General features: G+C 35.5%; 2 protein-coding genes across 5 annotated transcripts; one reads left to right on the top strand and one right to left on the bottom strand.

Annotated features, from left to right (window-relative positions):
- Nucleotides 1-37: 37 nt before the first annotated feature.
- LOC148589945 (G-type lectin S-receptor-like serine/threonine-protein kinase RKS1) lies at nt 38-4,884 on the bottom strand. 4 transcript variants are annotated; one of them, XM_088513043.1, is made up of 7 exons: nt 3,588-4,884; nt 3,276-3,402; nt 1,722-1,914; nt 1,134-1,344; nt 759-996; nt 521-671; nt 38-439 (listed from the first exon to the last, which is right to left on the bottom strand). In XM_088513043.1, the coding sequence occupies exons 1-7, from the start codon at nt 4,882-4,884 to the stop codon at nt 134-136; spliced, it is 2,523 nt and encodes an 840-aa protein (XP_088369169.1). In that variant the 3' UTR covers nt 38-133. The 4 variants fall into 4 exon arrangements, with proteins under 4 accessions (XP_088369169.1, XP_088369171.1, XP_088369157.1 ...); XM_088513045.1 differs by having other exon boundaries at nt 3,276-3,420; XM_088513031.1 differs by having other exon boundaries at nt 3,276-3,426.
- A 1,490-nt stretch (nt 4,885-6,374) lies between these two features.
- LOC132171696 (F-box/LRR-repeat protein 13-like) lies at nt 6,375-13,810 on the top strand. Its single transcript, XM_088513049.1, has 5 exons — nt 6,375-6,483; nt 6,880-7,208; nt 11,556-12,227; nt 13,149-13,298; nt 13,402-13,810. Exons 2-5 carry the CDS (start codon nt 6,909-6,911, stop codon nt 13,675-13,677), a joined length of 1,398 nt encoding a protein of 465 aa, XP_088369175.1. The 5' UTR covers nt 6,375-6,483; nt 6,880-6,908; the 3' UTR covers nt 13,678-13,810.
- Nucleotides 13,811-14,913: the final 1,103 nt, after the last annotated feature.

A 14,913-nucleotide genomic window follows, 5' to 3' on the forward strand; every position in this document is an offset into this window, starting at 1 on the left:
TGTCGGTCATTAAACCAACAAAAGAAATAAGGTTGACTTGAAGGATAAAACTCAGAAGCATCATGTTACTCAACATTCATAGTTTTACAAACCAACTTTTACAAATGTAGAGATCAAATAGTTGTACACAAGTTTAACGACCTTCAGGCATGGTGATGGTCAGCTTATTTATGGAAGTAGGTGGTCCTTTAGAGCTTGAGGAATCCAAACCAGAATTTATGGTTCTGTTGATAAATGCTGGCTTGTTAGGAGATGGAACAGTTGCTTCATTTCCAAGCATGAAGACAATTTCAAGCATGGTTGGCCGATCTGTGGCTTGTTCTTGCACACATAAGAGCCCAATTTGAATGCATCTCAGAACTTCATGCGTAGGATATTCCTTACCCAATGATGGATCGACTACATCCATGGCTTTGGCATCCATCCATAGGTCCCATACCTGCAATAAATTTAAGAGTTTTTATCTTTAGAGTAATTGCCACTTGGGGTGAAGTTTAATCGAATTTAGGCTTTTGCTTACATATCCAATCAAATTTAGGGAGGGACTTCCGATGTGATAATAATTGTTTCTCTTGCCACTAATTATCTCTAGTGTCAAGACGCCATAACTGAAGACGTCTGATTTTATAGAATATAATCCTTCCATTGCATACTCTGGAGACATGTATCCACTGCAATTGCACCAAAAAACAAAAAATTATGGTCGTCTAAGTTTTGCTTTTAGTAGTATTGTAGGTCCATGTGTGAAAGAGACATACTATGTGCCAACAACTTTTCTTGTATTTGCTTCATCTTGATTATCACCAAACATTCTAGCCAACCCAAAATCTGAAATTTTTGGATTCATTGCATCATCCAATAGAACGTTACTTGCTTTTAGGTCTCTATGGATGATTTTTAACCTTGAATCTTGGTGAAGATATAAGACTCCTCGAGCAATTCCAGAAATAATGTCAAATCGCTTTCTCCAATCTAACAATTTCCTTTGTATTTTGTCTAACCCAAAACATGAAATTAAGCTTCCATCAATAATACATAGTGAAAACAATACTTCCATGCTAAAATATCAAATTTTAGTCTCAGATTTTATATATATAGTGGAAAATTGAGTGGTGATTAAAGAGAATGCATACCGAAGATGAAAAAGTCAAGGCTTTTGTTTGGCATGTATTCATAGATCAACATCTTCTCTTCTTCGTGAATGCAACAACCAAAAAGCCTCACAAGATTCCTATGTTGGAGTTTTGCTATCAGCTTAACTTCGTTCTTAAATTCTTCAATTCCCTGTTTTGAACTTTTTGAGTGTGTTTTCACCGCTATTTCCTGTCCATTGGCTAGTTGACCCTGCAATTATAATGGGGAAAAAATTCAGAAATCATTGTGGGTCTTACACAAATTCAATTGTAGATTCATCCATTCATTATATGAAAATGGTTGAAAGAATAAATTTTGTTATTTCTTAGTTGAATATGAGCGTGAATTTGTTTAACTACATAACTAATGCCACATTAGCATGTAAGGCTCGATCCCTTTGTTATTCTGTGTATCCATAAATTATCTCTTATATCTTCCAAATCTAATTATTAATTTATTTAAAAAAAAAATTATGAAAAAGGATAAAAGAAGGGTCGAGATAGATGCTCTACCATTTCTCAACTTGTAGTGAAATAGGAATAGTAATATGGGTAAATATTTACATTTAATGTGTGCAAGAAACTAACCTTATAGACCGGGCCAAAACCACCTTGTCCAAGCCATTTAGACGGGGAGAAATTATCTGTGGCAACAATTATGGTGCCCAGATCGAAAAATTGCACATCTAGTTTTCTTCTAGTTTCATCAAGCTTCGTAGAATCTTGAAGAAAGGATTGTGAGCCATTTGTACCAACATCAAACAACGAGACTTCTCGATTGCTCCCTATCCATTCATGCAAGCACATCATTACAAATCATTGTTGTAAAAATTTTGAAGCAATTATATACAGTAGTAATGTACTACAAAAAAAATACAATTTTCTGATGTGGCAAACAATACATAATTTTTGCCACGTCACCAATTACTGACGTGGCAAAAAATGCCACGTCAGAAAATATTTTTCTTCTGACATTCTATTTTTCACATGTCAGAAAATTATGACGTGTGAAATATTGACACGTCATTAAAAAATGGGTGGGATTTTGAACTTTTTTTCCCTCATTTTATTTCCCCTCAACTTTTTCCCTCTTCATTTATTTCCCCATATACTCTCTCTCCTCTCTCAATCTCCATTCTCCATATCTGCACGGCAGCTCCCTCTAGAGGAAGAAGAAAAAGAAAAGGTGAAGAGAAAAAATTGAGAAGCAGCAGATTGAAGAAAGCAAAGGAAAAGGAGAAGAAGAAGGAGAAAAAGAAAAGGAGAAGAGAAGAGAAGAAGAAAAAGAAAAGGAGAAGAGGAGCAGAAGAAAGAAAAAAAAAAACGGATAAGAGAAGATTAAGAAGATTTTTTGGGTTTTTGAAGATTTGTTGGGTTTGACGTTTAGGTTTTTGATTTTTTGAAGATTTTTTCAGTTTCAATTTGGATTTGGATTTTCAAAATGGAGAAAAGAAGAGAGAGAGTGAGAAAATGGAGAAAAGGGAGAGCTGGAGAAAAGAAGAGAGAGAGAGAGAGAGAGAAAATTGAGAAAAGAAGAGAGGGAGTGGCCGTGGTGCAGAGAAACGAATTTCTCTGCACGGCAGCTCCCTCACTGCCGTGTAGAGAAATTCCAAAAAAAATAATAATAATTGAAAATTAATTTAAATTAATAAATTTTTTAATTGAAAAAAAATTCCAAATTTTTTTTTTTAAAAAAAAATATTATTTTTAATTAATTTTTTAAATTTCCTGAGGTGTCAATTTTTCTGACGTGTTATATTTTAACACGTCAATAAATTTTCTGATGTGCTAAACAGTAACACGTCAGAAAAAAAAAAAAAAATTAAAAAAAAATAAAAAATACTGACTCCTATGTACCTAACATTCAACATACGTCAGAAATGCCACGTACGTGTCAGACACCCTGACACGTCAGAAAACTCCGGTGCGAAAAAAAATTGTTTCTTTGTAGTGACACAAGGTGATTTTTAGAATTAAATTTGTGATATTTATGTAGTAATTTTAAAAGTTAATTATCTATAAGTGTGGCCACCACCACTGGTAGAAAAAGGATAAGGAAGATATTCCTTCTCATAAAAAATAAAAAATAATAATAATAAAGTGCAAAATAAAATAAAAAGAAAAATCAGTATAAAAATCTACTTGCCTTTTCTCTTCCTCTTTATCAACCAGCTTGCAAATAGGAAAAGAAGAAATGAAGTAAAAAGTATGGTCACCACCACAATTGCCAGCCTCCTCTTATTTGCAAAGAACCCCTTTGATTTCTTTACTGTAGAGGCGGAAATTACTTTCCCTGTCATGCAACAATAGACACACGTAACTATACAAATAATCGTGCATTACTTAATCTTTTGGTTTTTTTTTTTTTTTTTTTTTTAATTACTAATCTAAGAATTAATTTTATATGTTATTACTATATAATAAAAAAATGGTAGGAAAATTATTGCTCAGTACCTAACTCCATCGCATCAACACGCACGTACAAGTCTTGGCCACCTTCTTTAAACACACGTATATCTACCAAATCACCATGCCACGTTATGCACCCGCCTTCCTGTTTCACATCCACGCTTGCATAAGCCAAGCAAGAACAATTCTGCAAGCACACTTCTTTACACGCTCCAAAACTTACACTCGTGTTTACTCTTGCTATTGAAGTATCCGGAACCTTCACGCCGACCACCTTCTTGAAACCTTCACCGCTCCGGCAAATGGATGCCTCTCCCCGCTTCCTCGCGCACCCGCCTGACACATTTCTCAGGAACCCCGGTAGACACGAGCACTTGGAATCATTAGTAGTGTTTATATCACAGTTGCCAAACGCACCGCACTCGCCGTATGTGTCGCACCCATCCGTATAAGGTATTGAGCCAAGAATAGTCCATTTATTCTGTCCCTCAATCAACATATACTTTCGCATCGTCCCGGATTCATCTAAGGCATCCATTGATAAGACTACTTGATAGCCCAAATTGGCACTCCAGGTTGTGGTAGTCTCGTTCTGGTTGTCCACCAAGCTATAATTGAAGAGTTGATTACTTGCTAAGGGGGGTATGCCGCTCCATCCAACGCCAGTCCAGTGACCGGAGCGCCACCGCGGAATATCGCCATTGTACAAGAACAACTGAGGGGAGCCATTGGTGTGGATCTTGAACGACCAATTCCCGGTTCCTGGGTCATCTTTGGACTTCCAAGATGTTAGGAACCGGTTCATGCCCGTCTTTCGGTCAATCCCAATTTTCATATTTGCAAGCTGGATGTGTGTTGGATAGTCAAAGCTTTGCCACAGTAATAATACCTCCCCTGTTTCATTCTCACTCTTCAAGACAAGATTTCCAGAATCCTCGAGCTGAACGAGAGTATTATTGTTGTTGCGGCTTGATTTCGAAACATGATTTGTGGACCAGATGGGTGTGTTGCGCCGATTGTCGGCTTGGAGTACGAGGTTTCCATGAACACCAATTGAGAGAACTCCAGTCTTGTCTTTAATAGGATTGTCTCTGTTTGCAACCCACACCACGGTTTTTCCTGGATCGCTATGATACCAAATCCCAACATAACGGTGGGTGGACTCACCGGGAGTAAAGAAACCAAACGCAAAGGTTTTTTTGGTAGAGACTAGAACCTCACCAGTACCATCTCTGATGTTTTGGCTGGTAGTTATGGCGTCTAGTGATGATGTGCCAGACCGGAAGAGGAAATGAAGCAACGTTTGTAGAAAGAGAAATCGCTTTGCAAAATACATGATCATGTCTAGTAATGAATGCAAGTGTATGATATTCTGATTCATATCTACTATATATATATATATGTACTATATATGTACTATATATGTTTCATCGTGAACCAGTCGATGAACATTGCCCCACCCACCTTGACCAAGTCCCTTATAATTGAATGCATCTGCCCATAAGATTGAGTATTTCCGTGGTAGTTGGTGTTCTTGTATGTAGGCACCAATTGATATTGATATTGGCGTTGGGGTGGTCCCTTTTTACGTGGGGACCAACCCACGTGGATAAGCGCAAAGGGTTGTGCAATATAAAAGGCAAAAGCACAAAAGTGCTTTTGGTGTTCACGTGAGACTTGGAGACTAAGAGACAAAAAGAAGAGAAAAATAAGGAGAAGAAAGAAAGAGTGCGGCGCAGCGACAGTGCAGGGCAGGGACAGAAAGAAAAAAAAAAAAAAAAAAACTTCAGTAAGCCCTCTTAAACTTTCAGTCGATTTGACAAGCACTCTTTGAATTACCAAAACTCTCACTTAGGCCTCCTGAACTTTGGTTTGCTCTCACTTTGGACAATTCCATTCGTTTTTAACTTTAAAGTCAATCAATTTGACTTTTTATGCCCAATTTACTCTTACCCTAAAACTACATCGTTTTGTGCCTTAAAACTACAACACCTACTCAGTCCAAAATGACGTCGTTTTAAGCATTAATATTTAAAAAAAAAAAAAAAAAGAAAAAAAAGGAAAACCAAATCGGAGCCACCCCCTTGGCCAAAATGGGGTGGCTGGAGAACAAGTTTTTCTTGGCATAGCGGAACAGGATCTAATATTTGATCCGACTCCATGTTTCTTCTCCAATGTCAAGTATATATATATATATATATATATTTTTTGAAATGAATGTCAAGTATATTGAAGTCACTAGCTATACAGGAGATTTCGATGAACTTCTTGCGTTAAAGAAAGGTGCTGACTGACGCAACTCTAGAAAAGAAAAATACATTTTTTAAAATACAAACATACATATTAAAGGTCCATTTGGGATTACGGTTTCAATAAGTGTAATTTTAAAAATTAGATGTTTAAAAATTACATTTTTAAATTGATACTTTTTAAAATCGTAAAGGCGTCCGGTAAAATATGTTAATTTTTTTTTTTTATCAAATATTTGTTATGCAAATTCATGATCGCCACCTCTTAGCCTGCTTACAAAAATTACAAATTTTTTTTTTCTATTTAGATTATGTGTTTTTTAAATAGCAATACAAAATATTTTACGTTTTCCAATATTTTTTAAAGACACAAATTATTCTTACAAAATCGCAACCCTACATGCACTCTAAGTTTAAAGGATAAATAGCAAAACGACAACATCCCAACAGAACTTTCTTCAACATTTTTTTCTCCAAACGCTGACGTTTTACTTCATCCTTGGACCAATAGCAACAGCAAATGCTCAGGTTTTGGAGGGAATTCTTGTCGTTATTACCCGCCAAAAAATAGACCTATAAAAACCCCTCCGTTAAATCCCAGCCCTTTCTTGATTCTCTTCGGTTCCCTCCACCGAAACACCAATCCGCCCACGTGAAGCGCCGTCGTTTAGTTCCTGCCGGTGGCATTAGCGGTAACTATCCAGCCTTTGTTTTTATCATTCTTTAAGATTTCAGTCTTTGTTATCTGATTTCTACACGTTTTGTAATTTTATCTCCGCAATCATTTCTTTAGGATTGTCATGAGACTCATGACCATCTTGCATTATTTTACCCATGGATAGGTATTGTTAGAATGTGTAAGATGTTTTTCATATTAGTCTTAGATTTTTTTTTTCTTACTATAATCCTCTGTTTTTATTCAAATTTATGTGGTACAATTGTAAAATCAAGTCATTCAATGATTATTACTTTTTTTTTCTTTTTTTTTTTCGTAACTAGGATCTTTCAATCTGGCCAAAATTCTGTAACGTTGAAAATTTTGTTATAGTTCATGCTTATAGATAGCTCTGGGATTTTTTCTGACGAAGTAGTGGGGATATAGGTGAACCGTCTGAACATGGAGGCAAATTCTCTCATTCAAAAACCCAAAAAGCAGAAACTGAATGAAGAACAAGGCATTGATGGGAACACAAAATGCTTTGGTAACTTACCCGAGGTGCTTCTTCGACACATTCTTTCCTTTCTTCCCATAAAAGATGCTGTTAAGACGAGTGTACTTTCTAAAAGGTGGGAATTCCTCTGGACTAGTAATCCCAATCTTGATTTTGGAGAACATTTGGCTGGTAAGAGAATGCTTCTCATGGATTTTGTGGAAAGAGTGCTTTATCTTCGGGACTCCTCTGATATAAAAGAATTCGTTCTTGTTAGTTCTTGTGTTGACTTAATTCAGTTCCAAAATGTAGATGTTACTGTTCACGGCTCAAACACTGATATAGAATGCTCAAAATCCAATCTCCACCGTTCATAATGTAGATTCATGTGTTATGAACATCCTTGCAAAATTTCAGCTCAATCGGACCACAAACGCCGATCGATCGGAGCTGTTGATGAAGATTGGACAGGCCGGGTCCGGACCGCAATTCCCCGGGTCCGGACCTCATTTCCAGAAACTAAAATCTTGCTCCGCGAAGCCGTGTCCGGACCACCCATTAACATGTCCGGACACCCCGTAAGTTTTAGGCCCAAAAACATGATTTTAAGTGGGTTAGGTCTAGGATTTTGTCGGGGGTATATATACATCATTATAGAAGAGAGAAGTACGAATTTTCACCCCCAGAGAGTTCGTCAGAGGCTGTGCTAAGAGAGATCATATGTGGTGAGCGTTAAATTAAATCTCTTAGAGTTTTAGTTATTCCTTTGATAAATCTACAGTTGAGAAGTCTATCGGAAGGGTCCGGTAAAGGAGAATCACGTTGAAGAAGATTGTGAGCAAGGAGACGAGTTGTAGGCTTGTCGATCTTACAGAGCCAAGGTCTTGCAAAGGGTTGTAAGTGTTCCTAGTGTCTGTAATCTCTGAATAATCTTTTGATAGTGATTTCCTGGGTTTGGCTTCCCCGGAGAGGTTTTAATTTTAGATCGGTTTCTAAAAGGTTTCCTCTTCGTAACCAAAATATCTGTGTCTGCCTCTTTATTGCTTTATATATTTTGGGTGATTGAATTGTTTATTGCTTCATAATATTAATTCCACATAAATTGTGATAAACAAGTTTTTGGAGTCGGAAGAGCGTTTTTCAATTGGTATCAGAGCGGGTTCACTCTGTTTGGATTAAATTCTTGAGTGAGATTTGTTGACTCCTGTTTGCTATGAATACTTCTCAAGGGGAATATGATCTTATAAACTCCTTCAACAATTTGTTGGAAAAATTCACTCTTTTGAGACATCAATACACAAATTGTTTGGGGGATTTTCAAGATCTTAAACATGTGAATGAATCTATTGTTAATGAATTGTCTAAATCACATATCTTGATTGATTCTTTGAAATCTGAGATTTCTGTGCTTGTTGAAATGTCTTTATCACTTGAGAATGAATTAAATGTTTCTAAGGAACTCTCACGAAATTTCTCTAGTGATAATTTGAAAAGTTTTCTTTGTACTAAAGAATTTGTTCCTAACAAGCCTAGTATGATTGTTGATAATGTTGGTGCATCTACTTCACATGTTTCTAATGAGTCCTTGAATGTTGAGCTTGTGAATGTTAAAGAAACCAAGGCTAATTTTTCTAAGACTCTTTCAGTTAAACAAACTCAAGGTAAGTTTTTTCCTACATGCCATCATTGTGGGATTGTTGGTCACATTAGACCAAACTGTTGGAAATTCAAAGCTGCTCCAAAGAAAGAAAATCATGCAGCTGCTCCGACTCTCCATAGTAAGAAAGGTAAGAAAATTTATGTTAAGCATCATGCATCTTACCCTAAGCTTAGAGTCATGCATCCTCATAGAAAATTACCTTCTAAAAGGTTTGTGCCCACTTGTCATCATTGTGGAAAGGTTGGTCATATTCGACCAAAGTGTTTTGATTTGAAATCCCATAAGCATAAAAGTGAAAATTTCTATTCTAGGAAAGAAAGTGAGGGTTTGGTCATAATGATGAGAGAAGTGCTATCTAGGCTAGATAAGTTTGAGCAAAGTCATAAGTCTAGACCTAAGATTTCTCAAGTATGGGTTAGGAAGGATGATACCATTCACCCATTGAGGGGGAGTGGTAGTGATCTCACCTAAAATTAGGTGAGTCAATAACATGCCTAGGATTGATTGTTTTGCTTATTTTGTAATATCCTAGAGCATGTCGTTTTTTTTTTTTTTTTTTTTTTTGCTTTATTGTTTATGCACTGCATTGTTTTTGTTGTTACACTTTCTGTATGAAGAGTATATACATGATTGTTTTGAGATTCATGTTTTGAGGCATATTCATAAAGGATTTTTCAAGAAATTCATATATCATGATTTTTGAAAAGCTTATAGATGAGATATTGTGTGCGGACCACCAAGATTTTTGTCTACTTGCTAATCAAATGTTCAGGAATGTGTAATGTCTTGTGAAGACCTAGAAGTAGTTATTAAACCAAATCATTATTTTGTAGTGGGACCTATAAGATGTGATGAAAGTTTAATGCTAAAGGACATTCATGTCTTGCCTGTTGTAATCTCAATTCAAGCATGTTGTTTTGTTTTGCATTGCATTTTTCTTTGTTTTGCATTTTTTTTTTCTTTTATGTGCATTTCTTTTGTGAAAAATTTCAAAAAGACAAAAATATGTTACTTTGATTGTTTCTTTTTCTTTCTTTTGTCTTATGCACCTAGATAGTCCATTAATTTCTCATGTTACGTTTTATGGATGTAATTCCTTACGTCTTGGAATGTTCTTAATATGCATGAGATGAAAATTTGTGTTAATGGACTTGTTTTTGTGGTTACCTAAAGCCTGAGCTTATGTGGTACATTTTGCCTATGCTTTATCTTTTGTGCACATTTAAGCTTAAATTGAGGTTTTGTTTCACTTTATTTGTGAGGTCTGTTAGGTAGCCATATGAGGTTTTTGACTAGTCATATTTTTCAAATTGACCATATGCTAGTTGAACCTAGGGCTTAAAAATTCCTACTTTCTCTGTTGTGATAAGCACCAAAAGTTTAAGGACACTTTCTCAAAGAGAAAAATAAACAAAATGGTGAAACAAATAAAATCAAAAGATCATATTCCAAAAGGAATTTATTTCACTATGTCAAACTTGTGCAAAATATTTTACAAAGAGAATTGTATAGGATGAGAGTGGCTAGGCCCTAGTATGATAAGGTTTGACTTTTGATTTGATATATTTGTCAAAACCTCATGGTGGTGAAACTTTCTCCTCATTTTGTAAATTGAAATTTTTTCTCTTTGGATGGCTTACCCACTCACCACACAAGCATAGGTTGAATGGAACATTTTCTTGGCTTGGGTTAAGCAATATGAGTTTCTAGCCATTTCTAGTCTCATGTATATTTTGCATATTTGGAGCATGTTTGGATATTCATTGTGCAATACATGAGTCATTGATGTGTTATCATGTGAGTTCATTTAATTTTTAAGAGAGAGAAACATGCTTTGCATTTCCAGTTTCCTGTTGTTAATTGAGTCATACATTGAAGGGGAGTTTTGCTGATGTTTCTTTATAATCACGCATTCTACGTCATTTTTTTATCATGAGTTTTATTTATGTCTTCTTGTTCCACATATGCCTTGATGTATTTTGTGAAGTGTTTCAGGAAACATGAAGACCTTTTGTCATTCTGTGAAAAAAAAGGGGGAGTAAATATGGGGAGATAATGGGATTGGCTCGACATTTTGGTTTTGTCACTGAATTGCCAAAGGGGGAGTTTGTTAGTTCTTGTGTTGGCTTAATTCAGTTCCAAAATATAGATGTTACTGTTCACGGCTCAAACACTGATATAGAATGCTCAGAATCCAATCTCCACCGTTCATAATGTAGATTCATGTGTTATGAACATCCCTGCAAAATTTCAGCTCAATCGGACCACAAACGCCCATCGATCGGAGCTGTTGATGAAGACTGGACAGGCCGGGTCCGGACCGCAATTCCCCGGGTCCGGACCTCATTTCCAGAAACTAAAATCTTGCTCCGCGAAGCCGTGTCCGGACCGCCCATTAACATGTCCGGACACCCCGTAAGTTTTAGGCCCAAAAACATGATTTTAAGTGGGTTAGGTCTAGGGTTTTGTCGGGGGTATATATACATCATTATAGAAGAGAGAAGCACGAATTTTCACCCCCAGAGAGTTCGTCAGAGGCTGTGCTAAGAGAGATCATATGTGGTGAGCGTTAAATTAAATCTCTTAGAGTTTTAGTTATTCCTTTGATAAATCTACAGTTGAGAAGTCTATCGGAAGGGTCCGGTAAAGGAGAATCACGTTAAAGAAGATTGTGAGCAAGGAGACGAGTTGTAGGCTTGTCGATCTTACAGAGCCAAGGTCTTGCAAAGGGTTGTAAGTGTTCCTAGTGTCTGTAATCTCTGGATAATCTTTTGATAGTGATTTCCTAGGTTTGGCTGTCCCGGAGAGGTTTTACTTTTAGATCGGTTTCTAAAAGGTTTCCTCTTCGTAACCAAAATATCTGTGTCTGCCTCTTTATTGCTTTATATATTTTGGGTGATTGAATTGTTTATTGCTTCATAATATTAATTCCACATAAATTGTGATAAACAAGTTTTTGGAGTCGGAAGAGCGTTTTTCAGTTCTTGATTTTGATGTGCAATTTGATGCATCTCGTGTCGAGTCATGGATCACTGCTGCAGTAAGGCGTAATGTTCAAATTTTGAATATCCGCATTGGTGACTGGAGAGGACAATTTTCATTGCCTCGTTGTGTGTTTACTTGTGAGACACTGACAAGATTGGAGCTTGCAATGCCGTGTATCCTCAAAATTCCTCCTATAATCTGTTTCTCAAATCTAAAGGTCTTGAGTATCGAAAATGTTACATTTTCGGATGATTACAGAACCGAGCAGCTTCTTTCTCGTCTGCCAGTCCTTGAGGTGTTATATTTAGAAAAATGCAGATGGGGGTATCGCAAAGTTCTGAGTATTTCTTCTCCCAAGCTTCATTCTCTAACCATAATTGAAGCTGATATGAATAAACCGAGTGATTGTCAGTTTATGATTTTTGGTGCTGCTCTCAAATATTTTGTTTATAGTGGTGAGTTATTCAATGAATATTTCTTATATGACTCATTCTCAATAGAAAGCGCAGATTTTGATGTTACTTGCTATGGTGAGTGGGCAAGTGATGAGAGGGCAAGACAAGTTGCTTACCGCTGGTTTAAGTTGCTTATAGCGATCCCTAATGTAAAAGACCTAAGACTATACAGTAATGCATATGAGGTATGTTTGCTTCTCTCATTATAATTTGTGTATTTAATGGTGGAAAAACTTTTGGACTTTTTACGTGTAATGAAACCCTGCTCCAAGTAATATAGCAGTGAAAGTGTGTGGTTGATATTACATTGTTGGGTACAAACCTATTGGTTTAAGTTTTTGTGACAAGGTAGTGTCTCAATATGTGTATCATGGCCTCACTTTGACAAAATCTGCAATGTATTTCATTTCCTAACAAGTGCCACTCTTATAAAAAAATTTCAGATTTCTATACCAACTTCAAAGAACAATTGTGTTATGGATCCCACTATACCTTTAGTTTCAAATAAGTTTTTATTTTGGTGATTCAGTTGTCAAGAAAATTTGCATAATGAGATCTTTAGTTGTTTACTTTTTGTGGTGCATCAGATGGTTAAAATGGAAGTACAATCATGTAATACTTGATTTAGTAAAACAGATCAAAGGATGATCTACACTAATTAATACATTTGCTCATTTTATTTTCTTCTTTTTATGTAAGTAATGAGACTAAATGGGTTAGTTTCTATATGGGAATGGGAAAACCATTGGAGGATATGTTCTACTCATGGTTTCTATTTGCATGGTGAGAGATTCTGTGTATTGTCTATGTTCTAATGTAGGCTTTGTGTCATTGACAGTAAATGTCGTCTTCTTCTTGCTTGGTCAAGACTTGAAGCTAAGTCTTACCTGACCCCAAGTAACTTTTTACCTATATTAGAAAATGGTTGGAAATTATTCATTAGATTTGACTCTAATTCCAAGCTATTTTTCTTGTTGCTTATCTCGTAATCATTAATTAAGTTTCACTACTATACCAGCATGCTTTTATTATGTGTTTGTCATTTTTCATTTGCTTTGTCCCACTTAAGTCTTTAATTATGATGCATTGTTTTATCTTGTTTTTAGGTTTTAGCATATGCACCAGAACTCCTACCTAAGATGCCTATCTTCAATAATCTGTGGTATTTGAAACTGGGGGCATTAAATCTTGAATGTGAATCACTATTGAAGATATTGCAAAATTCTCCGTGTCTTGAGACTCTGAAATTTTTAAAGGTAAACTTCACTGGGCTACAATGTTTACCATAATCAATCTTTCCATATTGTTGCATATATAGCATGATGGCTAAACATTTAATTTCCAATGATAATTTTGCAGATCGATCCAATTTCCGATCCTGAGAAAGTTGATCTAATATTGGATCCACTGCCTTCATGTTTCTTGTCTCATCTCACGCGCATTAAATTTTGTCGTTATGATGGAAAGGCCCTTAATGCGGTAAAGATTTTGCTCAAGAAGGCAATTGCTTTGGACGAAATAGTTATTTCTTTTGAAGAGTCTGTTGAAAAGAACTTAGAGATGCAAGAAAATCTCTACAAACAGTTGATAAAGCTACCTAAAGGGTCACAGAATTGTGAAATCACTTTGAAATGAGCTTTTCTTGAACTCTTACTCGTAAAAAAAAAAAACGCCATTAATTTCGGTTATGGCTTGTTAGCATTTTACCCTAGCTAGGCAACTTGCTGTTATAGAATGTTGGTTTATGTTATTTGTGATAATTAGTTTTGAATCCTCCAAGCTTGTAAGCTTATGTTAATTTTGTGTTCAATGTTTTATTTTATTTCTTTTCGTTTCTCTCTGATTTGGTCTTGATTCAGTGTTATTTGTGATGCTGTCTTTGGAAAATCGAATCCAGTCTTTGAGTGTAGGCTGTATTGGTAGTTTTTAATTCCACTCGTTTCAAAACAATGTTCCCAGTTTGAATAGACCGAAAATGATGATGGCGCTATACAATGAGATGCTTATTAATGCTTGGTTTTATATAAGGTAAAAATGTAAAATTAGTTCTTTTGGCTACATCAATATACAATAAGCTCGGTGTGATATGCAATAATAATAAATAAGTCCATGCACTTAACTTTCATCTAAATCATCAAATGCTAAGTATTATAGATATACAAGTATAAAATGTATTTTTAAAAAATGTAATAAGAAGTGGTCGAGCCATCCCTTTTTCCAAATAAGGGTGGCCGAACCACCCGCTAAAGGATAGGAGTAGTTCGGCTACCCCCTTCAACTCACTTAAATCCATTTTTTATTCTACCTTTATTTGTTTGTTTGCATGGACGAAAAGATAGAAATTAGAGAATCTGAGATGGTAATTGTTGAGTCCAAATAACTCAACAACTGTTATGTTAACATAATGAACTAGATGAAATTGGATGAGAGTAAAACATTTTTCTTTTGGTTTTTTTGAAAAAGAGGGAATAAAATTACATGCTCGCAAAGTTCTATGGATCCAGCTTCAAACCAAATTTACTAACTATTTTAGTTTTAGTTTTTATTTTTACGTGTAATATATATTTTTATCAGTGGCACGTGTCATAAACGGATTGATGCTGACGTGACATTCAATAGTTTTTGTACCCAAAAAAAAAAAAAAAAAAATGAATAATGTGATGAACCATCTTTTTATCATTTTTTAATTATATCAAAGTTGATATAACTTTTAAAATTACTATTAAATTTGCAATTGATTATTACTTAATTTTGATATAACGACGATTTTAAAAGTCGGGTTAAATACTTCAAACCCCCCTGGGGTTTGGTAACTTTATTTTTTCCTTCCTGGAGTTTCATTTTTATCATAGGAGGTCCCTGTGGTTTTGA

Source organism: Corylus avellana, chromosome 1 (genome assembly GCF_965113065.1).
Source record: "Corylus avellana chromosome 1, dhCorAvel1.hap1.2, whole genome shotgun sequence".
Taxonomy (NCBI): Eukaryota; Viridiplantae; Streptophyta; class Magnoliopsida; order Fagales; family Betulaceae; genus Corylus; species Corylus avellana.